Source organism: Neomonachus schauinslandi, chromosome 13 (genome assembly GCF_002201575.2).
Source record: "Neomonachus schauinslandi chromosome 13, ASM220157v2, whole genome shotgun sequence".
NCBI classification, from domain to species: Eukaryota; Metazoa; Chordata; class Mammalia; order Carnivora; family Phocidae; genus Neomonachus; species Neomonachus schauinslandi.
In genome coordinates this window covers 79,676,191-79,703,040 of record NC_058415.1, presented here as the reverse complement: position 1 = coordinate 79,703,040, position 26,850 = coordinate 79,676,191, and the positions used below count along the sequence as shown (strand labels likewise).

Sequence of the window (26,850 nt, the reverse complement as noted above, 5' to 3'; positions counted from 1 at the left end):
CCACACTGCAGGAGGTGGGGGTAGACAATTGTTTCAAGAAGCTTGGAGAGAGGCAGAGAATGCTCAGTGACCAGAGCTGTTGGAGAATCAGAGAGAGACTGTTGTTGTTTTGTTTTTTAAAAGGTGGGAGAGACTTTCCCCCAGCATTTTATCCTAAAGAGATTTTTTTTTTTTTAAAGATTTTATTTATTTATTTGACAGAGAGAGACACAGCGAGAGAGGGAACACAAGCAGGGGGAGTGGGAGAGGGAGAAGCAGGCTTCCCGCGGAGCAGGGGGCCCGATGCGGGGCTCGATCCCAGGACCCTGGGATCATGACCTGAGCTGAAGGCAGACGCTTAACGACTGAGCCACCCAGGCGCCCCTATCCTAAAGAAATTTAAACACAGCAAAGAGAAGAACCTGACAGTGAATACCCACATACTCACCACCTAGATTCTCCTGTTAACATGCCCCACTTATCTGTCGTCACTCCATCTTATCTTTTTGATAAATTTTTTTTTTTTTTTTTTTAAAGATTTTTTATTTATTTATTTGACAGAGAGAGACACAGCGAGAGAGGGAATACAAGCAGGGGAATGGGAGAGGGAGAAGCAGGCTTCCCACGGAGCAGGGAGCCCGATGCGGGGCTCGATCCCAGGACCCTGGGATCATGACCTGAGCCGAAGGCAGACGCTTAACGACTGAGCCACCCAGGCGCCCCTCTTTTTGATAAATTTTAATGTAAATTACAAATACCAGTACACTTCCTTCCTCTGAAATAACTTCCACACGTATATTTTAACTTCAGTGTAAGTTTATGGTTATTTTTTCTTTTAAGGTTAAGTTTACATACATTGAAATATAGAAATCTTAAGTCTGTATTCACTAAGTTTTACAAATGTATGTTCCTTTCTAACCCACACCTCCTCAAGACCCCTCGTGTCCCTTCTCATTGATTCTCGCTGCTACCCCCAGCCATTTTTCTTCTTTTGTCCACCCATGTGTTAGTTTTACCTGCACTAGACTTTCACATAAACGGAATCATCGTGTAGACTCTCTTTTGTGTAAAGCTTCTTTCACTCAGCATACTGTTTTTGAGATTCATCCATGTTATGTGAGCCAACAACCTGTTCCTTTTTATTGCTAAGTAGTATTCCATTGTGTAAATATATTAAAACTTGTTTATTCATTTTGTTGTTGATGTACATTTGGATTGTTTCGGGTTTTGGATATTATGATAAAAGTTGATATGAACATTCACATACAGATCTTTATGGGAACATCTGTTTTCATTTTTCTTGATGAATACCTAGGAGTGGAATTCCTGGGCTGTAGGGTTATTCATTTTAGAAGATATTGCCAGTACTTTTTCCACAGTAGTCTAACTAACCTTTTGTATTCCCACCAAGTTTGATAGTCCTAGTTGGTCTTTATCACTTGAGAATGTTTTAATGATGAGGGAAGACGCCAAGAGAGGGAGAGAAGCTCCTCATCCATATGTAGAAACTTTTATGCCTTAGTAAGTATGTTCACACCTTCGCTAGCCTATTTAATGCTCAATCTTTTGGGAAGCTCTGATTTGTAAGATCATCTGTCCTGTTTGATCCTGATGGCAGATTTGGATATGGTTAGGTTGAATGTGTTCTGGTCCTGGAAAGTTTTCTATAAAATGACTTCATGAAGTCAGTTTGCTTTGTTTTGTTTGCTTTCTTCCAAAATAAGGATTTCCTATAAAGGGAAGATCAGAAAAATGTAAGTTGGTCTGGGAAAAGTGTGGACTAAATGTAGGAATTCATAAGTAAAACTGTAGAGACAGCCTTAGGAATCTTGTATGTACCACATGGCCAGCCAGTGACTCAGCACTGTTTGTGGTTTTGGCATTTTAGTGCAGAGCTTACAGTTTCATCGGTGAGGTGAGGTTTTGACTGATGACCTCCCTGGGTGTGGCCACCCCTCCTCTCCATTTTTATTTGGTTTAATCCAGGTGCCCCAGGACTAGAATTTTCGCCCTTCCAGCCAGCGGCGATCTGGCCCTCTTGAGAACATGTGCTGGCCATTCTCACAATGCAGAAACTTTGGGATTTGCACTTCTTTAAAGCATTAAGGACTTATGTGGTCTTTATAGAAAACTGTTCTTCATTTCCAGAGCATAAAGTTATTGTTAGGCAAGCTCGATACTCATTAGTGATGAGGACTTTTTGTCAGCAAGATGACAGCGTGGCTGGGACTGTCCATCTCAGATGTGTGACAGTCCAAAAAGAGGTTTATGTCCTGTGCTAAATAGGAGAAGTGATGCATAAATTGGGCACAGCATAAATTTCATTTACTGCCTTCTTGCTATTTGATATTTTCAATTCCATCAATAGCTTTTTTCCAAAATCTTGTTACTTTTATATAATCTGTAAGTGAATTTAGCCATGGCAGGAATGGCAGCCGCACAAGAGACAGCATATCAATTTACAGCAGCTCAGGGAAGGCCCTGTGAGGGCAGGGGAAGTGGCTTCCGGTATTTCTTGGGGACTTTGTCTTTCAGTTATGCCTGATCCTAGGCAGCTGTGTGTGATTTGCTAGAACTAGCATCGCTAACTTTGGTTAATTTTTATTTCATTGGCTTTGGCATTCGTTTCTGCCTCCTTTTTGGTTTGTTTTTTGTTTTGCATTTAAAAAAAAAAGACATCAGTGACTTACTCATACATATTCATGCTGAGCACTTTTTTGGGTTGCATTTTCACACCATTCCATGCTCCGTGTAGCTTCTGGCTAGCAAGGAGGACGAGGACACGACCAGAACTGGAGAAGATGATGAGAATAATTTCCCGAGTGACCAGCATTTGGAGCAGAGTGACAAGGTAGGAACGTGGCAGTCAACTCCAATTCCATCCTCCCCTCTCTGTGCCCAAGCCAGTCTTCCAGGTTGGAATGAATCCGCTGGCTCTTCTGTTCATTCTGCCCGTCTCGAGCGCCTACTCAGTGTCAGGGGAGATAGAGACGCTAGGTCTCTTCCTTCTCAGGAGTTACAAACGAGGTGGTAGAGCCAGTCGAGAAACAGCAAGACGTGGAGTTGCCAATGAAAACAGGGTAAGAGAGAAACAGGCACTAGATGTTGGACTTGGTCAGATCTTTAGAGATCTAACCCCACCCATTCGTTTTATGCGTTGGAAACTGAGACCTCTGAGGGGAGGGGATTTCTCCAGGGCACAGGGTAAGTCTGACCGAGTTGGGACATGAGCCTGTGTCTCTGGACTGATGTGCAGTCCTGGATCATTTGACTGCAGTATAAGGACACACTTCTCAGGGGCCCTCTCCAGAGTCCGACCTGGAACCCAGCTTAGTGTCATGTGGGCATTGTTGAGAATTTGACTCCTTCAGAGAACGTTCCTCCAGTCACATGGATACCGGGCATTTGGGACAAACATTCTCCGAGGTTGAAAGAACCCAAAGATTGGGATGCGGTGGGACAGAGGAAGCTGCAGATTTGGCATTCGTAACCTTCAAGGTGTTTAAGTTCTTGAGGTCATGAATGCAAGATCATTAAAATGTAGGTGGTTTCGGAAAGCAAAGCAATTCAAAGTGGGGGCTTTCAAATTAGATCTGATTTTGAGTCTTGGTCTTTATCTTTGTGACCTCAGTTAACCCTTGCTTAACCCCTAAGCCTGAGTTTTTCCATCAGTGACGATAATCCGTCCTTGCTGGAGTTTTTGTGATACTTAAATAGAAAGATATGTACCAAATGCTCAGTAAATGCTCTCTCTTTGTATTATGATAGTCCAGACTTTTCCTTTTTTGGAGGTTACTTATTTAGATGGATTTAATAACTAGATTGGTGGCAAACAAGACCCTATAAATAACAGCTAATTTGTGTGGGTCTTGTCTTCCATTTAAAAATCTTAATCATTTTACAAGTGTGAGAGAGGGGTGTGATGGCTAGTGTGTATATCACCAGCAGTAATGCAGTCAAGGGGAGTTATTTATAGACTGGTAGAAGAAATTTACAGCTTCGGAAAGAGGGGGAAAGAATGCTAATAGCAGCACCTCAAGACATGCCCAGTACAAGCTTTAACTAGATGCATCCTTGGTACCACTCCTCTGGGGCCCTCAGTGACCCCAGAAATTGGATCCGTAAATAACATCTCCCTGGGAATTAGGAACTCTCTACTTTCCTAATGAGACGAATCAAAGTCATGTTAATTAGGATGTCTGTGTAAAGAGTAAGGCGCCTTTCTGATATATGACGGGGAGGACACATCGTAAGAGGTAGATAAATAATAGACGTCCGAAGCATCGTTCATAGTGTGGGCTCCGTACCCTTCTTAACTCACAAGGAGTGGGCCGGGGTGGGGGGGTGTGCCCGTGGTGGGCGGGACACTGTGCCAGGAACTTAGGTGAGTCAGTCATCTCATTGGATTCTCATGGTCACCCTGGGAGGTGACATTACTCTCCCCATTTTGTGGATGAGGGAAGTGAGGGTTGAGGAGAAGTGGTGTGAACCTCCCGGTGCTCTTGCAGGAGCATCTGCCCGCCCAGTGACAAGGCACATGTGTGGACCTGTGAGCCAGAGCCCGCTGTCTGCCCTGTCCCGCTTGCCTTTTCCCTCTGGCTTGCGTGCACTGCTCATTCCCACTTGGTCTCTGTCCTTTCCCTCTCCTTCACGTACGCCCTTCCTCTCTTCCAAGGTCCATATTTTGACCAAATACTCTGATTTGCAGGTCATGGAGGATTATTCCAAAGGGGGCTGCAAAAACGGATACTTGAAGCACACAGATTCCAGTATTCTAGACTACGATGGAACCCACAAACCTGGCTGCCCCGGAGACCAGAGCCTAGAAGAAGGCGAGCTCCTGAACATGCTTGCCCCTTTTCTCAACGAGAAGGCCACATTGTTACTGGAAACCAGGTAGACATGGGGCCCCGGTGTTGCTTTTTCTCTCTAGTTTGAGGGGAGAACAAACTCATTTTGCTAAATGGATTTAGATGGCGGTGCTGTGTAATTTAGCTGAGCAAGCCCCTGAAATGTCTTGGAAGGAATCTTGACAGTCATGCAATTAAGTAATTAGGCTGCGCTAGTGGCTGGGAGGGGACTTCAGCAGAGCCTCGTACAAGCCCATTATAAAGAGAGAAAGAAAGCTTTCCTCTGAAATTGGTCCTGGGAGCCCTGGGAAGGGCTGTCTGCCTGTCAGTGAGAGGAATCAGCCCTACTGGAGTCTCTTCCAGTTCCTGCAACAGCTTAAAAACTGCCATTGTAGTCGTAACTCACTGTTTTATGTTGAGCTTGAACTTCAGTTCTCTTCTCATTGTATCTGCTGGGAGTCGTCTTTTGTGAGGGAATACTTCAGGGTGTTTGCCTTAAAACGAAAAAGGAGAAACATTCAGTACATTTGTATTTTTAACATTAACCCTTCGGGAGGAGATTGTCCCCCTTGCACATTCTTTCCAGACCATTGTAACAGCTGCTTGGGCTTTGGAGCCAGAAGGAGCCGTGCCTTTCTCTCTCAGGGCCCCAGTCTCTCCGACCACTTCCTCGGGTGCCGTGAGGAGTAAGAAAGTGCACCATTTAAGGAAAATGGCAGGCGGGTGGTGTGTGTTCAATAAAACTGTCCAGTTCTCCTCCAGTGTAGGTAGAGAAATGGAGCCGCTAACTCCTGCCCATGACTCTTGGCAAGAGCCAGGAACCCTACTATTTCTTACATCGTTGGTGGACTAAGCCTCACAGACATTCTTTAGCTAAAAAAAGGATTGGAGTGTTCTGTTTTTGTGAGCTCAGGCAGGCTGACCCTTCCCCAATCCCTGGCATCTGTCCAACATTTTTCTAGCACGGGTCCTCTTGGGGCACCTGTCTAGTGGCGGTTCTGGTTAATTATCACAAGCAGTTAGGTGACCATAGTCAGCCCTTGAGAGAGGGAGGGTTTTCTCAATGTCAGGGTCCCGAATGTTCCATCAGAGTTCGAAGATGCAGCTCTCTGTCTGAGGACCGCCTCGGACTGCGCAGGGGTGACATGAGCGGGGGCAAGTCTGGTGGGCTGCGGTGGGCATGGGGCCAGCCGGGGCACGTGTGCCCCCTGCCGGTGGGCAGGAGCTTCTCAGCCCCAGCTGACCTTTGTGGCTCCCAGCCTTCCAGTCTTTCAGTGGAAGCCCCCAAACTATTCTAAATCTCTTGATTTTTAAAAATGTAGACCTAGTTATGTTTTTTAAGAAAGCATTTTCTGCCTGCCGGGCAAGCTTGTGACGTCTCTGGTTCAGTTCCCTGTGCCCTGGAGGTATCTGTTCCATAGGCTTCTGGACCTGGTTGGCCAGTTGTAGTGTTAGAAAAGGTTTTCTCACACCAGCCTAAATCTGCAGCCCTGATTTTGTTCTCTGTACAGCTGAACGGTGCACTGCCAAAGCCCATGACAGTGGAGTCATGAGTCCGCGGGTCCTCCCGGAGGCCTGGCCGTGGTCTGCACCCCCTCCTGGCGCACACACGGGGCATCGCGTGCCCAGTCTCATCTTACCCTCACACCGGCTTTCTGCATGCTGCTCCTGGTGATTTCCTTTTTATAAAAGTGGGAGCTGACATTTGGGGACTTGACATTCCCTTAGCTAGTAAATGCTAGAGCCACTGGAGAACTTTCTGGAGGAGTCTTTTACAAAGACTCCTTGGGGTAAACCAGGATTTGATTCATCAGCGAAACACTAGTCTTCTGCTTAGGAAATCCCTCTTGGTCCCAGCCACCACCATCTCTTGCGTGGACACCAGCAACACAGCCTTCTCTACTGTCCATTCTCCATAGGGCAGCCATAGTGATCTTTTTAATAAAACTTAGGTCAGATCAGATCCGTTCCATGCTTAAAACCTTCCAGCAGATTTCCATTGCTCTTATAGTAAGATCAGAGCTTCTTGACCTGGCGCCTGCCTCTTTCTCTGTCCTTATCACCTACCCCTCCTGTTCGCTGAGCTCTACTCTGCTCCCCAGACATCTAGGCTGGTTCTCACCTCAAGGCCTTTGCACTAGCCGTTCGCTCTACCTGGAATGCTCTTTTCCTAGGTGTGTATGTGACTGGTGGTGTCTCAGGTAGACATCAGCTCTGTAGAGAGGCCTTTGCAGACCACTAATGGGAAATCCTGCTTCTGCACATGGTTTCAGGACTTCCTCCCTCCCTTAATTCATAGTACTTATCATTGCTGTACATTGTTTTATTTCGTTATCAATGTTTGCATGAACATCTGTCTTCTCAATGAAATATGAGCCCCATGATTCCCTTGCACCATGCATGCCCACTGCCTTACGTGGCAGATGGCAGGTGCTCAATAAATATTTAAGTGTCAGTGGAGACAATTAGAAGCCCAACATCACAGCAGAAGGTGACCGTGGAAAACTGGAGAGTGTAGTGATCCTTCGGAGTCAGAAAGATCTGGGTTCCAGTCTTTGTTCTGCAGCTTTGCTAGGGGATCTTGAATCTTTATGAGCCTGTTTCTTCAACTGTAAAATGGGGTTAGCTTTGGCCCCATCTCCTAGTCATACAGCGAGGCCTGAATGTCGTTGGTGTATTTAAAGGACCTGACACATGGCAAGTGCTTCACAAACGTCAGTTCCTCCCCCCTTATACCTCTCTGTGGCAAAGATCCTCTGGAAGGGTATATAAACAATGTTCAGGCCTCTGACAAGACCCTCGACTGAACCATTAAAAAGGTCCTGATCACGGCAATGGCTTAATGAATCTGCTGTTCAGATTTCTAGCAAAATAACACTTGAAATGTTTTATTTAACAGCTCTCCCACTTTGGTATATTCTAATGGCCTCTTTCACCACCTCTTAGTACCCATTTGTAAAGTCTTTTTTCCGGGTTTTATTGTGTGTTGTTTGGTGGTGAGTAACAGTCTTCCCTGGGCTAGCTGAATAGCAATTGTCATTATTTTTAATCTATATTAAGGGAAGGAGAGGAAAGGAAAATTTGGTTTAACATGCTTGAAGTGCCAGAAATATTTTTAAAGTCTGGGTTTACTAAATTTTAAGATGGTGTGTGTAGTCTAAATGATTCCGTATTAGAAGTGAAAAATGTACCATACGTTCTAATTTTGTTTTTTAAACTTTTATTTTTTACCCTGCTTCAGATCGCTCTGTGATCTGAACGGAGTTGACTCTGCCCCAGAGCTAGATGATCGGAACCCAGAGGGGAGTAGGACCTTCCCCTCGCTCCTGGAGGGCTCTGTGGGGAAGGTGGAACCAGGCCTCACGTCACTTGTTACGTGTAGTGGTAGCCGAGATACGGGGCAGGGACTGTCAGGGTGCGCTCAGGGAGTCGGTCTGTAGAGGCTGGTCTGGGCCGAAGGCAGGCGGGAGGAATGGCAGAGAGAAGAGAAAGTGCGCAGCACGGAGGCGGGCCCCTTCTGTCCCCTGTCACCGCTGACCGCCTCGACCTCAGCCCGGCATGGATGTCAGCAGCAGCTCTCCGCAGGCCTCTCCCTCTGTCCTGGCCTGCTCCGGTCCCCTTTTTCCTTAATTTCCTGTCTCAGTTACCTAGTTTCTTTCTTCTTTCTTAAATGAGTCCCTCTCCGTTATTTTTTAGGTGATTTACACATACTCCTGTTAAAATCTTCAGGTTGCCTTATTAATTTAATTTTCTTAAGTGTGAACTCTGATTCGTTGGATTGTGGCCTGTCTGTCGTACTAGTGGATCATGTGTGCAGGTTTGGTTTGCGGGTGTGGACAGCCCTGCTCTGTCCCCCGCGCTCCTTCCTCCTCCTGTGGGGGTGCTGCCGGTGCCTCTGGCTCATGAGATTTCCCTGGTTTTCTCCACTGTGGGAGTTAAATTTCTGCCCCCAGTGCTTTCTGCAAATGCCCCCTTTCTCCTGACTGGGGGTCTCCTCCTCTGTTTCTGACCTTTGGATAAATTTTACCTTGATTTCGAGGCCTGTAGTGCACCTTATGGTATTTTGCTGTCACTCACATGTGTTTAGAGCAGAGTGGGAGGGGCTCCTGTGTGTGCTCTCACGGCGTGTAAACTGGTCCCCACCTCCCACTGCCTGGCTGGGGGCCTCAGGGAGCTCTGGGAAAGCCCCAAGGCAGGGGTGAGAGGCAGGGAGTGCTGTAGGTGGGACTGTCTGTGCCTCTGGGTGCCGTCCACACAGTGTGCAAACAGCTGTAGCTGGGGTCTGCGGGAGCCTAGGGCACATGGCCAGGGCCCGAAAGTATCTGCTACCTATACGCTCTCTTGTTTCATCTTCATTGCTGTCCTGTGGAGGGAGGCTTACCCTACTTCCAAGGCATCTCCAAGTTAGAATTCGAAGCCATTTTTGTGTGATTTCAAAGCCACTACTATTTCTGTTCCGAGTAGTTTGCAGCATCCCTTCATTCAGTACCTATATACTGAGCACTGACTGTGCACAGTGATGGGCCAGGTCACTCATGGGTCTATCAGGTTGACCAGTCCACCCAAGCCATACTCGCCCCTGGATGTAGGAATGGGGCCAGTGGTGGGTGGACCTTGTAATTGTCAAGGATACTTGATGACCCTGTTTGCTCCTTTCTAGGCCCAACCTGCGTCCTTACAGCACGTGGCCGCCTCACTTGCTGTGTACTTGTGTCAAATCGATTCTCCTCTTCTTATCCATGAGTTAGACACGGCAGTACCCACCATGTGTGGTTGTCATGAGGTGACATGGGATAAAATCCTTGGTGGTAGATCCTGGCACATGGCAGGTGGTCCGTGTGCTTAGTTTAAACAGACTTCGGGCCAGTCAGTGGAGAAAACGTGGGAAACCGGGTAGGGCATGAGGCTATAGCAGAAAACCTACTTCTTCCACTTCCTTCCCTTTTGGAAAAACAGGCCAGACCTTCTGAAAGTGCTGCGTGAACTACTTCTGGAACGAATGTGCTTGACAGAGCCGGGAGTGTCTGCGGAACACCTTGATGGTAAAACTGAGAAGTCCCTTAAGCAAATGACTATTCAGCTTAGAGGTGAACTCGGACATTTCACCCAAGTCAATTCACTGTCCAAGTCCCACGATGAACGGAAGTCGCCTCGGACAGCCCAGCTAGGAAGGATGGGTGAAATGTCCAAGCTGGAGCTGAAAGATGCCTCCGTGCAGACTGTGGCCGCGGAGGATGACACGCTCAGATTCCAAAATGAGGGCAAGAGAGAGGCTTGGGAAGAGAAGCCACCAGATGCCGTGTTTCACACTGAGGGTCAGCCGGAGAACTCGCACATGGAGCTGGGGAGGCAGGGCACTGCCCTTTCCGTCCCCAACGGGACTGACAAAGTAAGCTTTTCTATTATTTATTTGTTTTCTTATTTTATAGAAATGAAAGGCTTAAAAACTCAACTCTGCTCTTATTGCTTTTTTTGATGTGTGTAAAATCTGGTGTCTCCCCCTGTCTGCACTTAGTCTGGCCTCTACCTAGAGGTATGTGTTCGTCTAGCCCAGTCCTATTTGTCTGTACATCATGACATTTATGCAGTTTCCTTTTAGAGTCCTATTTATACATCTGTGTGTAGCTTTTTCTTTCATGCTGTGTATCAGGAACATCTTGCCTTGTAACAGCTCTGTAAGATTCTGTTGTGGGAAATGTGCCAAAATTTGTATGATTTTCACCTACTGGTGGATATTTACGTTTGCAGATTGCAGTGAAATTGTGATAACCTGACTTCAGGAGGAGGGCCAAGAACCTAGGTTTTATCTTGTGCAGACTCTGGCGGAGAGGTTCTATTCTGTGGCTTCATCTACATTCTCTTATCCTTGCGACACCCGTCAGAGATTAGGAAGCCCGATTTTGAATGCCCACAGTTAGCCAGCAGTTACAGGGCTGATGGTGCAGCCATACCCCTTGCCAGGCTAGCCCCAGCTCCTGCTGGCCCAGAGTGGTAGGGTCCGGTTTTGGTGGGGGGATGCATTTTGCTTCAGTCAGGATGCTGTCTCTATGCTTCTCCTCAAATACCATCGAATATGCCACATTATTGAAAGCCAGACTCTCTTGGCAGTATTTGATTGGACCTTTTACTAAAATCCTCGTGGGCAGAGGGGTTGGAGTTGATGATCCCCATCCCCAAAGCAGGGAGATGTCAGTGTTCTGGTGGAGAAGTAGGTCATGTTTCTAATAGAGCTCCAGTGATGGCTGTTGGTGTTCTCGTTTCTGATGGGTGTTTTGTATCTGAGAAATCAGCTGTACACACGGCTTCATAGCATCAGAATGGAGAATTAAGTTTATTTTCTGACCACTAAATTACTGCTTTTGTGCATACCAAAGGGAGTTAGATATATCATTAGCAAAATTGCTTTTGATTGTTTTAAATTATGCACCAAAACTGTAATTTCTAGAAAAGGGTTTTCTAAAGATATCAGTAAAGACAAAAAAAAAAAAAAAGACACTGCCATTATATTAACGGTACTCCAGATGTGAATTTGTGCAGTTTGGCTGGAATAGAAATGGTCTCATCTGCCCCAGCTCTATTAGTTTGTACCTGTGTATTAGGAAGACTAGATGTTTTTTTCCCCCAGTTTGTGTGGGAGATAGCCTCCTTTGTGCAGAAAAATTGCATAATCGAATGAACTCATTAATTTCCCCAAATATATTAAAAATTTTTTTTTTTTTTTAGTTTGGAATTATCCTTCTTGCTTGTGTCTTCAAAAGGAAGGCCACTGTGTTTATTTTTTTAGCATCTGCTCTTTGTGCCAGGATCGTGTTAGACATTCTGTATCTATATCATCACATTTAATCTTCTCAAGCGTATTAGCTAGGTAGGTATTCCCTACATTTTACATATGAAGAAATATAGCCTCTGAAAGGCTCAGAAAATGGTCCAGAGTGAGTCAACTGTTAAGAGGAGTAGTAGGAATATAGACCGAAGTCCAGTTTTAGAGGCAGACAGGAGTATACTTTTTTTTTTTTTTTTAAGTAGGCTCCATGCCCAGTGTGGGGCTTGAACCCATGACCTTGAGATCAAGACCTGAGCCGAGATCAAGATGTTGGATGCTTAACTGACTGCACCAGCCAGGTGCCCAAGACAGGGATTTTCTAAACCTACCTTTCTCAGGAAGGGAGGAGCCCTCAGTGAGGGATACTATCACAGATGTACCTTGATAGCTTCAGGCCTGGCCACTTACCTTTCTCAGTGGCTCAAGTGGGATCAGTGTGACCTGGAACCGGAGGCTGGTGCAGTGGTGACATGAGGAAATGTGTGGCAGGTGCCTGCTGGTGCCTTGTGCATGGTTGTGTAGGTGCATGTCAGGATCGGTGTGTGTGCATTCCTGTCCCCCTTCCACCCCCAAGTGAGGCGTTCCATTATGACATCTTTAATAAGGTGGTAGGTGGGACTGTGCGCAGTGTCCATAAGGTAGCATTTTGTGTGGTGTTATTTTAGAACCCGCATTAGGTTGACTGACGGCAGTCTTCCAGCCTGAAATTGGCTTTGGCATTTGTGCACTTGCAGATATCTTTTCTCCTGCCATATGACACACAGATTTGGATCCAAGAATAAAGATTGGTGGAGACCGAGGACCAAGCAAATGACTGTTATTTTGCAGTCCTCTTTGATGAGGCATCCCCCCCACCCCCAACTGTCACTGGTTCCCTTCACCACCTCACACTGTCCTTGGCCATGAACCTGCTGTCTGCCCTGGAATTTTGGGGTAGAGTGTCTCACTTTCCTTAACTGAGCAATAGAGGCTGGAGAGCCGTTGTGAGGTCCAGCTCTCTAACCTTCTTGTATGACATTGGACTGGCTGTTCTTTGTCTGAGAAATAGGCCTGGTAACTTCTATTATCCTGTGAACTCTGGAAATGCAGAGCTTACAGGAGGATTGTGGGACAGTGTGCTTGAAAGTATTTTACACCCTAGAGTGTGCAAGCAGGGCTCCTTCCTCCCTTTTCCTGCTCGAGCGACCTCGCTGATTTCGTCATTCCCAGGGTCCCAGGTATTTCCTGTTTTCTTTTCAGGTTCCTTCTCTTCCACTTAAGAAATTAAAAAGAATAATAGCTTCATTGAGGTATAATACACATATCATACAGTTTATCCATTTAAAGAATATAGTGCAGTGGTTTGTTTTATTTTGTTTTTGGTATATCCATAGAGTTATAGAACCATTACCATAATCAGTTTTAAAACATGCTTAATTATCCAAAAAGAAACCCTGACCCATTGGCAGTCATTTCCCATTTCCCCCATCTGTCCTAGCTGTAGGCAACCACTGATCTACTTTCTGTCTTTGTATATTTGCCTATTCTGGATGTTTATATATATAAATGCAATCGTATAACGTGTGATCTTTGGTGACCGCCTCTGCTTAGCGTAGTAGGGTTTTCAAGGTGCATTTCTGCTGTAGTCTATAGCAGCAGTTCATTTCTTTTTATTGTCAAATGATAGTCCATTGTATGGATGTAGCACATTTTATTTATCCATTCATCAGTCGATGGACATTTGGGCTGTTTCTACTTTTTAGCTATTATGAATAACGTTACTATGAACATTCATGCACAAGTCCTTGCGTGGACGTGTTTTTTCACGTCTCCTGGGTAAACACCAAGGAGTGGAATTGCAGGGTCATATGGGAACTCTGTGTTTAACCTTTTGAAGAACCCCCGGGCTGTTTAATACAATGGCTGCCCCTAGTTTACATTTTCACCAGAGGCATGAAGGTTCCAGTTTCTCCACAGCCTTGCCGACGACACTTGTTATTATTTTGATCATAAGCTGTCCTAATGAGTTGGGAGTGGCAGTATTTCATTGTGATTTGATTTACATTTCCCTGATGACTAATGACACTGAGCATCTTTTCATGTGTTTATTGGCCATATAGAGGTCTCCTTTTGAGAATTGTCTTTTAGATCCTTTGCCCATCTTTTAATTGAGTCAATATTTGTGTTTTTTACTGTTGAATTGTAATAGCTCTTTATATATTCTAGATGTGGTGCCTCTCCCCAACTTTTGAATGTATTTAAAATTCTCCCCACTTGAAAGTCACCCCCATCTGGCCTCTTAAGTTATTGTTTGTATGTTCATTCCACAAATAGTTGTTGAGTACCTACTATGTTCTTGTGCTGGCAGCTATGGATAGAGTATGACCAAGAAATGCAGAGTTCCTGAACCCTGGAGCTTATAGGCCAGTGTGGAAGGTAGACAAAGAACAAATAATTGCACAGGCATTTAATTGTGATGGGACTAATGTTCTCCCTAAAGAATTGTAGGGGGTGGTGAGTGTCCTTAACAGGGAGACCTGATCTGGTCTTGGAAATCAAGGCCCATTCTCCCGAGGAAGACACATATGAGTGGAGTCCTGATGAATGTATTGGGATTATGGTAGAGGTGGGGGTGGGCAAGAAAGCGTGTTGTAGACAGAGGAGACAGTGTATGCCAAGGCCCTGGGGTGGAAGGAACACAGACATTTGAGGAACCGATAGAAGGTGAGTGTGTGGGAATAGGGGAGGTGGCAGAGGGGCAATGACTCGGGCTGCAGGTCATGTACAGCATGGCGGCTGTGGTAGGGATTTTGACCTTGGTCAAAGAGACGGGGAAGTGTTCCAGTAGTTGCAAGCAGAGGCGAGGAATGTTAAGTTTGCCTTTTCTGCCGCAGTATGGAGAGTGGACTAGAAAGGGCAGGAAGGAGTGGGGGAGGGCACTCAGGAGGTGGCTGCCATGGCTAGGTCAGTGCCAGCCATGGCTCGGGGTTGGACGGAGGCAGTGGGGGGTGAGGAGAGTCCAAAGAGCTCAGCTGGAATTAATGGAGCCTGGTGAGTGGCGAGAGTGGGTGATGAGTGTAAAGAGCAGTTCAATAGACTCGCAGGTTTGGGTTGCGCAGCGAGGGGATGGTGGTGTGATTCACCAAGACGGAGAGTGTTGAAGCGACGTAGCTTTGGGGTGGGGACTTGGGTGGTGGATGGAAGGAGCTGAGTGCTGGGCTGGCTTCAGAGTACCTGGAAGCCAGTGGAAATGAAGATGTTGAGGGTAGGCAGGCCAGAGCTCTGAGCCTGGGAGATGGCCACTGGCTTAGTGACTCGGTAGCCACGGAGAACTTCATTCGGGGGTGGTTCTCGTGGACTAGCAGATTGGCTTAGACTGAGGAGCGGGTGGAGGGGTGGGAATGAGGAAATAGATACGGAGCAAGAAAATGTTATTTAGAAGATTGTGTTGGAGAAAGGACTGCCATATATTGAGCATCTGGATGTCCACAGAGACAGTGGGCCAGGGCCAGGAGGGTGTCGAGGAGGAAAATCTTGGCACTTGCCAGTCAGAGGAGGGACCTGCCAAGACACAAATTCTGTAGACTGGGAGATAAACATAGATGCCATTCTAGGAACCAGAAGTCTGGACAGCTGGTTTGAATCCTGTTTTACGAGGTTGGCATGAGAATGTTGCCTCTGTGACCAGAGGAAGCGCATTCATTGTCCTGTGCGTGTGTCTCTTCAGGAAGCTAAGAAGTCCCGCCTGCCCATCCTGATAAAGCCATCCCGGTCATTAGGAAATGTGTATCGGCTCCCTGTCACCCAGGAGATGGTGGCCCAGCTGCAGGGCCAAATCTTGGAGCTGCAGGGGGAGCTGAAGGAGTTTAAAATCCACAATAAGCAACTTCACCAAAAATTAATTCTGGCTGAAGCAATGATGGAGGGGAGGCCAGCGCCAGACAAAACGGTACAGAAAGGTAAGCACTGAGAAAAATGTATTCTCCGTGAGCTAGATGAACGACCTGATAGAGCTGCTTGAAATGTCAAACTTGTTGTTTAGAACTGCAGTAAGTTTGAGTATAAATTTTATGAATTACAGTGATTAATCTTGACTCTTGACAAATACACACTCAAAGGAACACAATAAGGAAAATGAATCTATTGTTTTCATTTTATCCTGGAGTGTGGATAAAGGGGACTTGTAAGTGCTCGCGGGTCTTGTGAGCTCACCGCTCCCTTCACTTGGGATGGTCTGCAGCTCCCCCAGCTGTGGGATGACTTGAATCTGGGTGGGTTTTTTTGGCTTTGTCTGTGGAAGCCTCAGGCATATGGCATCATGATATAAGTGAGAACCCTCTTGGTGGGGTTTTCTAGAATGTCCAGGCTCCATTACTTTGGCTTCCTCAGGTCTAATTCCAAACCCTATCACAGAGCAGTGTAGGTGAGCACACAGGTAGTGTTGGACCTCGTTTTCAGAGGGTTCATGAGTCCACAGAAGTACATATGTTGACTCCTGATTTTGAACTTCTGCTGTAAGCACACAGCAGCAACACATAATACCAAGAACAACAGCAATCTTTCATTTATCTATTCGAAAAGTATTGATGAAACCCTGCTGTGTTAGGCCCTGGGGACATAGTGAATAAAACAGATGATCTAAGTCTGTGTCTAGCTTCCGTTCCTGTTGTGGGGAGAAAGACAGTACGCTGATGAGCAGGGATAGCATGCGAGAGATGGCAGGTGCTGAGGAGGAAGGGAAAGCAGGGCTGAGGGCGTGGGCAATGTGGAGCGGGGTAGAGTGTGCTGCCGTCCGCCGTGTCCTAGAGCCTCCCCGGGGAGGTGACATCTGAACACAAACCCGGAGGAGAGGAGGGGAACGGTCAGCTTGGAAAGTGCGTTTTTGGCAGCAGGAACAAGGGCAAAGGCCCTGATGTTGCGTTGAATTTGGGATGTTGGATGACTAGGAAGGAGGCCAATTATGTGGCCGGAGTGGAGTGGGGAAGAGGAGGCCGGAAGGAGGTCAGGGACGTGGCACATCAGGTGGGCCTGCCGAGGCCGTTCTCAGGCTTTGTCTTTCACTCAGGTAAGACCGGAAATGGAGGGTTTGGAGCAGCAGAGTGATGTTATCTGACTTCAGCCTGAAAGCAGGGATGGGCAAGCTACGGCCTGTGGGCCAAGGTCGCTGGCCGTTTTTAGGTTTTCTTGGAGCACTGTGCCACTCCCTGATTTGCACGTTGCCTGGGACGCTTTGGCACGGGGATTGCGGAGTTGAGTAGGTGTGGTAGAGGCCCTGTGGCTGGCAGAGCTGGAAATGTTCTGTGTTTGGCTCTTGAAGGGAAGTAGGCCGACCTGTGCTCGAAAGGATCACTGGTAACACGAACCATCGGGGTGATGGAGCTGTCCTGCCCTGAGGTGGGAGAGGCAGAGACCAGCAGCCGGTGTCTGGTTTGGGACTCCTTGAGATGCCTGTTGACCAGCCCCATGGCGGTGCCAGGTCGGCAGCGGGAGACACAGGGCCTTCAGTTTAGCAAATGTCAGCACATCGCTGGTATTTGAAGCTCTGAGATTTGGCGACACAGGGAACAGACCCAGGCACCGAGCCTGGGACGCTTCAGTGAGTAGGGGTTGGAAGGAAAAGGAGCAGCCAGGGAGGCAGGGACGGAGCCATGAGAGGATGATACCAGAAGCTGAGTAAAGAGCAGGTTCGCTGTATCCAATATTGTGAGTCAGTAAGACAAGGCCTGAGGATCGGCCTTGGGATTTAGTAACGGGGAGTCATCACTGGTGACGTGGAGGGAGCTGTTGCCCTGGTGTGGCCGAGGCCTGCCTGGCACGGGTTCCAGAGAGCTGGTGCAGGAGAGGAACAGAGATGCCAAGAGTAGACAGCTCTGAGGAATTTTACCGTAAAGCGGGGCGGAGACACAGGGCAGTTAGGAGCCATGCCGTCAGCAAGGCTCAGGGGACTCGGATTCGGGACCTCGGGTGACTGCAGCAAGGCGGGTAGTCGCTGGAGGTCTGGCAGCATGAGCCACAGAGCTGGAGTGTTTAGGGAAGAGAGCATGACCAGGAGGTGTCAGCGGAGGGCGAAGGCACGTACACTCTTCCAGGTCTGGGATCACAGGGGACGTGGGAAAGATGGCCAGGGACTGGCCTCCACTCTGGGGGGACAGCCGCAGGAGAAGCAGTGCCGAGGGACCACCCGGGGCCTTAGAATGAGGGGGCAAGGTGCATGTTCAGGGAGGACACTGAGCTTATTTGGGATTTTTTTTTTTTTTTAAGATTTTATTTATTTATTTGTCAGAGAGAGAGAGGGAGAGAACACAAGCAGGGGGATTGGCAGGCAGAGGGAGAAGCAGGCTCCTCGCCGAGCAAGGATCATGACCTGAGCTGAAGACAGATGCTTAACTGACTGAGCCACCCAAGCGTCCCCTTATTTGGGATTTTGCCATGGAAGAGTTGGCATTCTGGGGTGGGAGACTGCATCTGACGTGGAGATTTTCCAGGTGGCTCAGGGCTGGGAGGCGACTGGGAGTCTTGCTCTTCCTGTGTCAGTAATGAGATGAGCTCCTGTTATTTTTTCAGCCTCACTGCTCACTTTAAGTACATGATCTAATGGAATCTTTTTAATGGTCCTTGAGGCAGGAACAGCAGTCATCCCTGTTTTAGCATGAGGCAGCACTTTCAGAGATAAAGTGACTTGGCTACGGTCACACTGCCACTGACTTCCAGAGCTAGATTCAAACCGGCCTGCCTAACTTCCAGGCCCGTGCCCTTTACTTGCCTCATAAAGCCTAGCATCTCGGCACCCTCCATGTGGATTTTCTGATGACCTGTAGCCCATGGTATTTTCCATTGATCTTTAGGTTCTTGGGTTCACCACAGTGGAGGTTTCAAGATAAGTGGGCTTTTGGCAGTATTGCTCTTCCTTCCCTCCTTCCTTTCCCACTTTCTCTCCATCCGTCCATCCTCCCATCCATCCATGCAGACATCTATTCATGCGTTCAGTGAATATTCCCCGAGCACCTGCTGTGTTCCTAGCCTCATGCAGTGGGTGTAGGGGACAGAGACAGAGATGGAGAGGACTGAGATAGTCTCTCCTTTCTGAGAACTCCCTGTCTAGTGGGAAGGGGCAGATAATGAAACATACCAGTGCAGGGCAGAAGGGAGGGACACTTCCAGGAGGAAAGGTTTTATGGCAAAGGTGCCTCAGCCCAGCAGAGGCCTTGGCACTTTGCCCAGGGCTTGCTGTATGCACTTACCCCTGTTTTGTTTTGTTTTGTTCTTTAAAGATTTTATTTATTCATCTGAGACACACAGAGAGAGAGAGAGAGAGAGAGAGAGGGAGAGAGCATGAGGAGGGGGAGAGGCAGAGGGAGAGGGAGAAGCAGGCTCCCTGCGGAGCCAGGAGCCCGATGCGGGGCTCGATCCCAGGACCCTGGGATCATGACCTGAGCCGAACAAAGGGAGACGCTTAACCATCTGGGCCACCCAGGCGCCCATGTAGTTACCACTGTTTTTATTTCTTGCCGAGACCCCAGGGTGCCTCGACCAGGTGCTACTCCTGCAATTGCCCAGTAGTCCTTGAGGCCTCTCTCTTCTCCAGAAAAGTGGGCGTGAGTCTATAGAATTCATTTTCTCACTTACAGTTTTTTGAGAGCCTGGACTTAAACCATTTCAGACAAGCTGCAGTATATTTATGCTTTTTATGTCCTGTTATGGCAGCTCGATAGATTAATTTTATCTTATAAATTGCGTTTTGCCTCCCCAGTGTTTTTATTTTCCCTGTTGTATCTTTGTGTTCTTCTCAGTTGCTTGGCTAAGTTTCAAGTCTATGGTTTTATTTATTTTTCCTTCTCTTTGTGAATGCCTATAGCCCAGCCCCTTGTGGGAGCAGCCTACCAGGACAGCCCGGGAGAGCAAAAGGGAATTAAAACCATGCCCTGTGTCTGGAGAGACAAGGAAGGAGACAGTGACCAGCACACCAGCTACGAGACCGGTCAGAATTCAACCCCTATGTGTATTGAACAACTTCTGTGTGCCAGGCACTCCTTGGGGTGTTTCATAGAAAAATTGTTACTAGGCCCCGCAGTGGGTATCTTAGGACATGGTCATTATTCCCACTTAACACACGAGGAAGCTGAGGTTTTTAAAAAGAACTGGTCCAGGGTCATCCAGCTGGTAAGTGGGTCGACGAGCGGGGTACAGTAGACTGCGTGTCTGAGTTCACCGGTCCATCTGTCACGCTTTTCTCCCCAGCAGTGGGCCAGGCGCTGGCGGGCACTGTACCTGTGCTCAGGGACCCCACAGCCAACCCTGCAGCCTGACAGTTCTCCGTGTGGTGCTGGGTGCTGGCTGGTTAGGCGGGCACCGCTGGCCTCCCGCCGCCCAGGAGGGTGGGTTGGAGGTGAGCCCGAGCTGCCTCCTGGTGTGTGGGCCGTGTCAGGTCGCTCAGTGGGAAAGGTACAGGGACATGAGTGAGGTCCCAGGCAAGTGGGATCTATTTCTTCTTAAGCATACAGATAAGCACAAAGGATAATAAAAGAATATTCATGTTCCCATTCAACCAGAATGAAACGCATGCTGACATTTTTCCTTTTTACCTTAGATCCACCCCCCTCCGCCTTTGTTAAAAAAGAGTCACCTTTAATCTGGACCTAATTCATTCTGTAAGAACTAATTGTCTTCAGGAATTCTAAATTTATCAGGGGGTGGCTATGAGAACGCCAGTCTCTGCAGAAGCACTGAGTTCTGGTGTATGCTTTCCCAAGGCCTCTAGTCAGTGCAGGGGATATGTGGTCACATGCTTCTGAATGTTGGGGGCTTTGAGGAGAAAGCCACTCGACCAGGCAATATAGTACCCTTAGCTGAATCGTAGGAAGTTCCAGAACTGCAGTATTTCCTCTAATGCAAATAAATGGTCCTGGGGATATCTTTGGATTTCTTGTTTATAGCTAGGTGATTGCTAAGGGTTTCATGTCTGACTGGCAGGTTCCCTTTCCCTCCCAAATCCCCAGCATTAGTGAACTTTCCTTTGTCTGAATGTGCTTCTAAAACTTTGCACATGCTGGTGCCTCCGCCTGAATGTTCCCCCTTTAATCGATGCCCTGTCTTTTCGGTCTCTGCTTCTGTGTCACTTTCTAGGGAAGGCCTTCCTGAGTCCCTCAGTTATTTAGACACTCCCAGTAGCCCCCCAACGTTTCCATCTCGAACTGACTTGCTCAGTGACTGCCCTCAGCAAAACTGGTACTGTGTGTGACGCCTTCGCTGTTCTTTGCTCTTCAGTAGCTCCTTGATAGATCCTTGAGAAGGGAATGCAGGGGATTCCCCAGATGTTATTGGCCCTCACGTTGAGGGCTGAGGAAGGTCTCTTCTTGCGCATGCACGCCTGATATGGAAGACTGCAGTTGCAAGAGGGATAGATGCATCAGGGGGCAGCATTCAGGGTGTTGGAGGCAGGGGCTCTGCTGCTTACTCGCCCTGACCCTCGGGCAAGTTCTTATCTCTCTGAACCTCAATTTCCTCTTCTGTAAAATGGGGAAACCAGTGACGCCTCATAGGGTTGTTGTGAAGGCTGTCCATTTAGTCTTCACATAGGTGAGGTGCTTGGTGCTCGGCTGGGCCCTGGCATAGTTGTGTGTCCGAGGCCTTGCTAAACCTGCAGGTTCACGCTGTACACTACAGCTTGTGATCCTCCCTCTCCCACACCCTCCACTGCAGTGATTTTAAATGAAAGATCCACCTTTGGCCCTTCATCAAGGGCCACTGAGCTGCGAGGAGCAAATCAGGTTGCTGTGTCGATGCCGGGCTGTGAGACATGCTGGATACCGGCCCTGGAGCCTAGAAACCAGATCTTTACCGCTGCTGAATCACAAGCTGCTGTAGATTGGGGGCAAGTGTGTAAATGTTAGATTTGTTGCGTTGTGAGGAGCAGAGCTTAAATAGGAGGTTAAGTGTTGGTAGGAGAATGCACACCATCCTCCCCCCCGACCCCATTCTGAGATGCGTGTATGTGTGTGTGTAGCTAAGCGTCAGAGCTGGCCATAGTCTGCATCGCAGAAGGACATTTGTGTGGGTCTTACTACGTTTGTCTCTGCCTGATGATTACTTAAGGAAAATTATGGAAACTGATCTTTATTCCCCTGAGTGAACGAACATTGTTTCTTGCCAGGAAATTCCATTATCATGAGGTTATTAGGCACAGATAGTTCCTTGACTTGGAAGGTGATTTACCAGAAAAGAAGCCTATTGAGATCTCTCCCTCTGTCTCTGTCTGTCTCTTATGCTCATTCAGCCAGCAGTTACTTACTGAGTACCTTCTCTGCCCCAGGCCCTGTGCCAGACCCCGGAGAGCGGAGATGAATGACATGTCTGTACCCCGAGGGACCGCTGACCCTAGTGACTATCACAGATTTTGTACAGTAGAAATGCTGTATTACGAATGCTTCCTTTAGGTCATGTAGCAGCTGCTTTCTAAAATAAAAAGAGTTATTTTATGGTGTTTGCATCATGAACAGAGAGATAAGAATGGGCTTACAGCCACGAGGAACAGTTACAGAACCCAGAAATTGGAATATACAGTCTGACGAAGATTTTTGTGTGCTCTTCCCTCTGAGAGTTCTCCCAGGCCCTGTCGTCCAAACCATATGGTTGCTTCTGCAGCGTTTGCCCTGGTCCACCGCCCCTGCTCGCGTGCCTCCTGCCTCCTGTGATAGGCATCCTCTTCCATCTTCCAGTAGTTCGAGGGAAGCAGAGAATATCAATATTAGTTGGGCTCGTTCACTACTGTGTGCCAGACGCTTTTCCAGATACCGTCCCCTTTGATCCTCAGAACACAGCAAACACAGTCCTTCACAGTAAATGCTGTTCTTTCCGTTTTGCCGATGAAGCCACTGAGGCTCAGAGAGGTTAAGTAACCTGCCTGAGGTCACGCAGCTAGTAAGTGGCAGAGTCAGAGTTTGAAACCAGATCTGGTTGGATTGTGAAGATGGGTTTTTCTACTATATTCTGCTGCCTCCTAAGTATTTAGACACACCTTATATTGAGCTGAGCTTTCCCTGGCCAATGGGCAGGGTGGGATGTGGTTGAGGACAGAAGCTCTGGACTCAGGCCTGAGCCAGAAGTTTCGCAACAAGCAGCGTAGACATCTTTTGGGGGGAGACTGAGGCTCTGAGACATTAAATTACTTGCCTGCAGCTGCAGTGTCAACAGCAAGTGGCAAAGCTGGGTGCGGTCCCCCATCTCTTCGACTTCAGGGCTCTGCCTTCTCTCTGCAGTGCGGCTCCACGGCTCACACAAGCCGGGCCGCACGTGTGGCAGTCGGAACCAGCTGTCCAGAGACAGTCCCCGGCAGGGTCATGCAGCAGTGAAACAGCTCACTGCGGGGACTCGCGGCGCCTCTAAGCTGTTAGATGTGGAAACGAAGACTGTCCTCAGTCATACGGGTTTTAGAATTGTTGCTCTTTAATGTTACTTCACACCCTCCCCAGTATTTGTCATACCTTCTGACTTCCCGTCTGGGTGGTGTACCGTACGTACCAGGCCCCGAGAACGCAAAGGTGAAAAGCCAGTCCCTCCCGTGAAGGAGCGAGAGAGGAATCCAAACAACTAATTGCTGTGTAAATAAATAAACAAGCTGGTGTTGTTCCTACGTTCGCACCCAGCACATGGTGTGTGTGTCCGGGGTGATATGTGTAGGGTGCTGTGGAAGCACAGAGGGAGGGACAGTTTGGCCTAGTTTGAAGATGGGCTCTTGCAGAAGGAGAATTAGATCTGCGTGTCAAAGGATGAGTAGGAGTTCATTGAGGAGGCGTAGAGGACCAGATACATTCCAGGCAGAGGGAACAGCACGTGCAAAAGCCTAGAGACACAAAACAGCCTGGTGTGTGCAAGGAATTCTGGGAATCTCCAGAGGTGGTATGAGGGGATGCCCTTGGGTAGGTTGCCTGGAACTAGATTGTGGAGGGTCCCAGACGCTGTTAGAGGGAGTTTGGCCTTAATCCTCAACATAGTGGGGATATTGATGAATTTTAGCTCGGCGTTGGTGGTTATCATGGTCAAATTCACTTTTTAGAATAGTTGCTCTGAGGAAGAGGGTGGATTGAGAGGTAAGAGGAAGGACTGGAGTCAGAGAGGCTTGTTAGGCTGTGCAGGGACAGAGGGGGTAGATTTCAGCAAAGGAGGTACTGACATAAGTGTGTCTGATTCGCAGCCTCTGAAATTTGCCAGCCCGATGGCCTTGCCATCTTGCCAACGTGCAAAGGGAATCCTTCTGAAGATTTTCCAAGCCCAACCTCAGTTGCTGCTTACTTGAGTTCTAAGAATCAGCTTTCCACCAAAGTTGGTGTGATTGGGACCCATCAGTCTGAGAACGTCGACACTTCAAGTGATACAGAAAACTTAAAACAGAAAATCTGTGACTTGGAAACTGAGCTCGAGGGCTACCGGAATTTCCTATTTCAGCTTCAAAAGCACTCCCAGTGCAGCAAGGCCATTATCACAGTTTTGTGTGGGACAGAAGGGGGCCAGGACGTCCTGAACAAGCCCAAGGGTAGTAATGACGAAGAAGAAATGACGTTCTCAAGTTTGCACCAAGTACATTATGTGAAGCGCATGAAGATCCTTCATCAGCTGGCTCCAGAGGTGACCGATGGCGGGCTGCTGGAGGGCCTCAGACAGCAGCTAGTGGAACAGGAGTACGAGCTGCAGAAGGAGCAGGATTTGAACATGGAGCTTTTCAGTGAAATCCATAACCTGCAGAATAAGTTCAGAGATCTCTCACCCTCCAGGTACATCCCCCCCCTGCTTCTCCCACTCTTGAAGCCTGCAGTTCCCCCGTGTTGCCACTAGGTCGGAGCCCATGAGCTACAGGGGAATGCCGCTTGGCGATGGGGTGGCTTGTGTACTGGGGAAGGCTTGATGGTGGGTTTAGGGCAGCTGGGCCCTGTGGAGAGGTGAACATGAGGCCACAAAGAACAGTGGCTGTACACATTCTCATTTTGTGTCTTCTGAAATTGGCGGAGCGGATTTTGCCCTCGTCAGGCTGGGAACTCAGGGCAAAGGTATTATTCTGGTCACTCGGTGAGTTGTGGCACATTTGCTGAACGGCAGTGTTTACTCCTGGACCCCATTATTGGCGCTTACTGTGGGACTGAGACTAATGTCCTAGGCAGGGTGGGAAGAATATAAATATTTTCCGTATCTTTACCCTTTCAGGTCATCTGAGAGGAAATAAGCCTGCATAGAAAGAGAAGAATTCTTAGGTCATGTTTTACGGGCATAGATATGTACAATTTTGCTTTATGAGCTATGACTAAAAAGTGGTCATTTGTAAAGTTGACCTTCATTCGTCACTTATTTGAGACAAACACATAGTTCTGAATTGTCAGGAGCCAGAGTGAATGTTTTCAAGCCTCCCCAAACACCAAGATGGGGGGAAGCTTGTATTTATTGAAAGGCAGTCGTGTCAGACCCCCAGGTAGGCACTTTCTTATTTATTCCTCAAAATCACCCGGAAAGGGGGTGTTCTTAAACGTGTTTTGTTTTTTTTTTTTTAAAGATTTTATTTATTTATTTGAGACAGAGAGAATGAGAGAGAGAGAGCACATGAGAGGGGGGAGGGTCAGAGGGAGAAGCAGGCTCCCTGCCGAGCAGGGAGCCCGATGCGGGACTCGATCCAGGGACTCCAGGATCATGACCTGAGCCGAAAGCAGTCGCTTAACCAACTGAGCCACCCAGGCGCCCCTTAAACGTGTTTCTGTGGATGAGGAATTGAGGCTCGAAGAGCCTGCCGTGACTGAGCAGACGGCCCGAGGATGCCGGCGGTGCTGCCCCGAGCCATGGCCAGTGCACAGGCCCGCAGTGTCCCACCCTAGTCCTTGTGCTGTCCTCATTTCAGGGAAGGGGCAACACGTTGAACTGAAGGGTCAGCATCTTTGCCAAGCCACGTGGGGGCCAGGTGACTGTGGCCACGGTTAATAGGAGCCACGTTTTCCTTAATTTATGTTTCACTCCGTGCCAACGAGCACTCGTGGGCTGACACAGGAAGAGACAGATCTGGTGTCAGGAGGTAGGATTGTACAACCGAGCGTGGGCTTTGAGGGCAGACTGTGTTTGAGTCTGGAACCTTCCCCATTTAACTTTGCGATCTCTGAGTCGCGTTCCTCTGTAAATGAGGAGGTGCCTACATTTGTCCAGAGATTGCGAGGAGCAGTTAACTTATACAAAAAAAAAAAAACACCTAATGCAGTGACTGACAGGTCATAGACCCTCCATAAATGGTTGTTAGGATTATGATTACTCCCTGACCTTTCGGTCGAGAGGAGAGAGTCCCGTTTTTGTGTTCCTGTGTTACAGTTTCTTTTTTGTTCTTCCTGAGAATTTGTGGTAGGTCCCCCGGCCCTTGGAGCACTTGTTTCTATAATTCAGAATAATATTTTTGAAGAGCGTATGGAAACCAGTTGTCCTCCTGAGTTCTTGCCAGTCTGTACTGTAATTGGGGGCTTTATAAGGTGAAAAATACTGCAGAAGAACCTTTGTTCCAGCATTTGTTGGCTGTTTTGAAGTCGAAGGAGTGACCTTGCAGACTTCCCATTTTTCTAGAAGTATGTATACTTGTACAGCTGCAGGCTTTTAAAAATTGTGCTCTGTCATTTTTCCAATTAGTGTTAAGGTCACAAAAATTCAATTCTAAAATGTTACAAGCATTTTCTCCCCCCCCCCCCCCACTTTATCAGGTACGATTCATTAGTTCAGTCCCAGGCCAGGGAGCTCTCCCTTCAAAGACAGCAGATTAAGGATAGCCACGGCATCTGCGTCGTTTACCGGCAACATATGAACGCCATGATTAAGGCATTCGAGCAGTTGCTGCAGGCCAGCGACGTGGATCACTACGTGGCCAAGGGTTTCCAGGAGCAGCTGAATCAATGTGCCGGGCTGCTTGAGAAATTGGAGAAGCTGTTTCTCAATGGTAAGTGGGGCAAGGGATTGCGAGTCTTAAGACACATCGTTTATTGGTCTAAGACTTCTTTCGGAGGGGCCCGGGAGGAACCGACTCCTCGGCGGTACTTACCTCTGCTGACAGCAGAGCCACACTGACTGTTCTTCCTTCCAGTGACGGCTTCCAGGTGCTTGGAGGGCTGCGCCGTCCCAAACCCGGGGTCCGGCTGGTGGGGCACGGGGGTGAAGCCGGCTAGGAGGCACCACCCCCAGCACCTGCCCCATGCCCCGTGACTGCTCTAA

The 26,850-nt window shown here is 48.1% G+C and overlaps 1 protein-coding gene across 1 annotated transcript in view; it reads left to right on the top strand.

Moving 5' to 3' along the window:
- CDK5RAP2 (CDK5 regulatory subunit associated protein 2) overlaps window positions 1–26,850 on the top strand; it is a 177,339-nt gene that overhangs the window by 105,116 nt on the left and 45,373 nt on the right. The window contains exons 19-25 of the mRNA XM_044920803.1: window positions 2,735–2,830; window positions 4,688–4,875; window positions 9,786–10,218; window positions 15,359–15,590; window positions 19,487–19,609; window positions 23,822–24,398; window positions 26,346–26,578. Coding sequence (XP_044776738.1) covers window positions 2,735–2,830; window positions 4,688–4,875; window positions 9,786–10,218; window positions 15,359–15,590; window positions 19,487–19,609; window positions 23,822–24,398; window positions 26,346–26,578 — 1,882 coding nt within the window. The remainder of the gene's footprint in view (window positions 1–2,734; window positions 2,831–4,687; window positions 4,876–9,785; window positions 10,219–15,358; window positions 15,591–19,486; window positions 19,610–23,821; window positions 24,399–26,345; window positions 26,579–26,850) is intronic.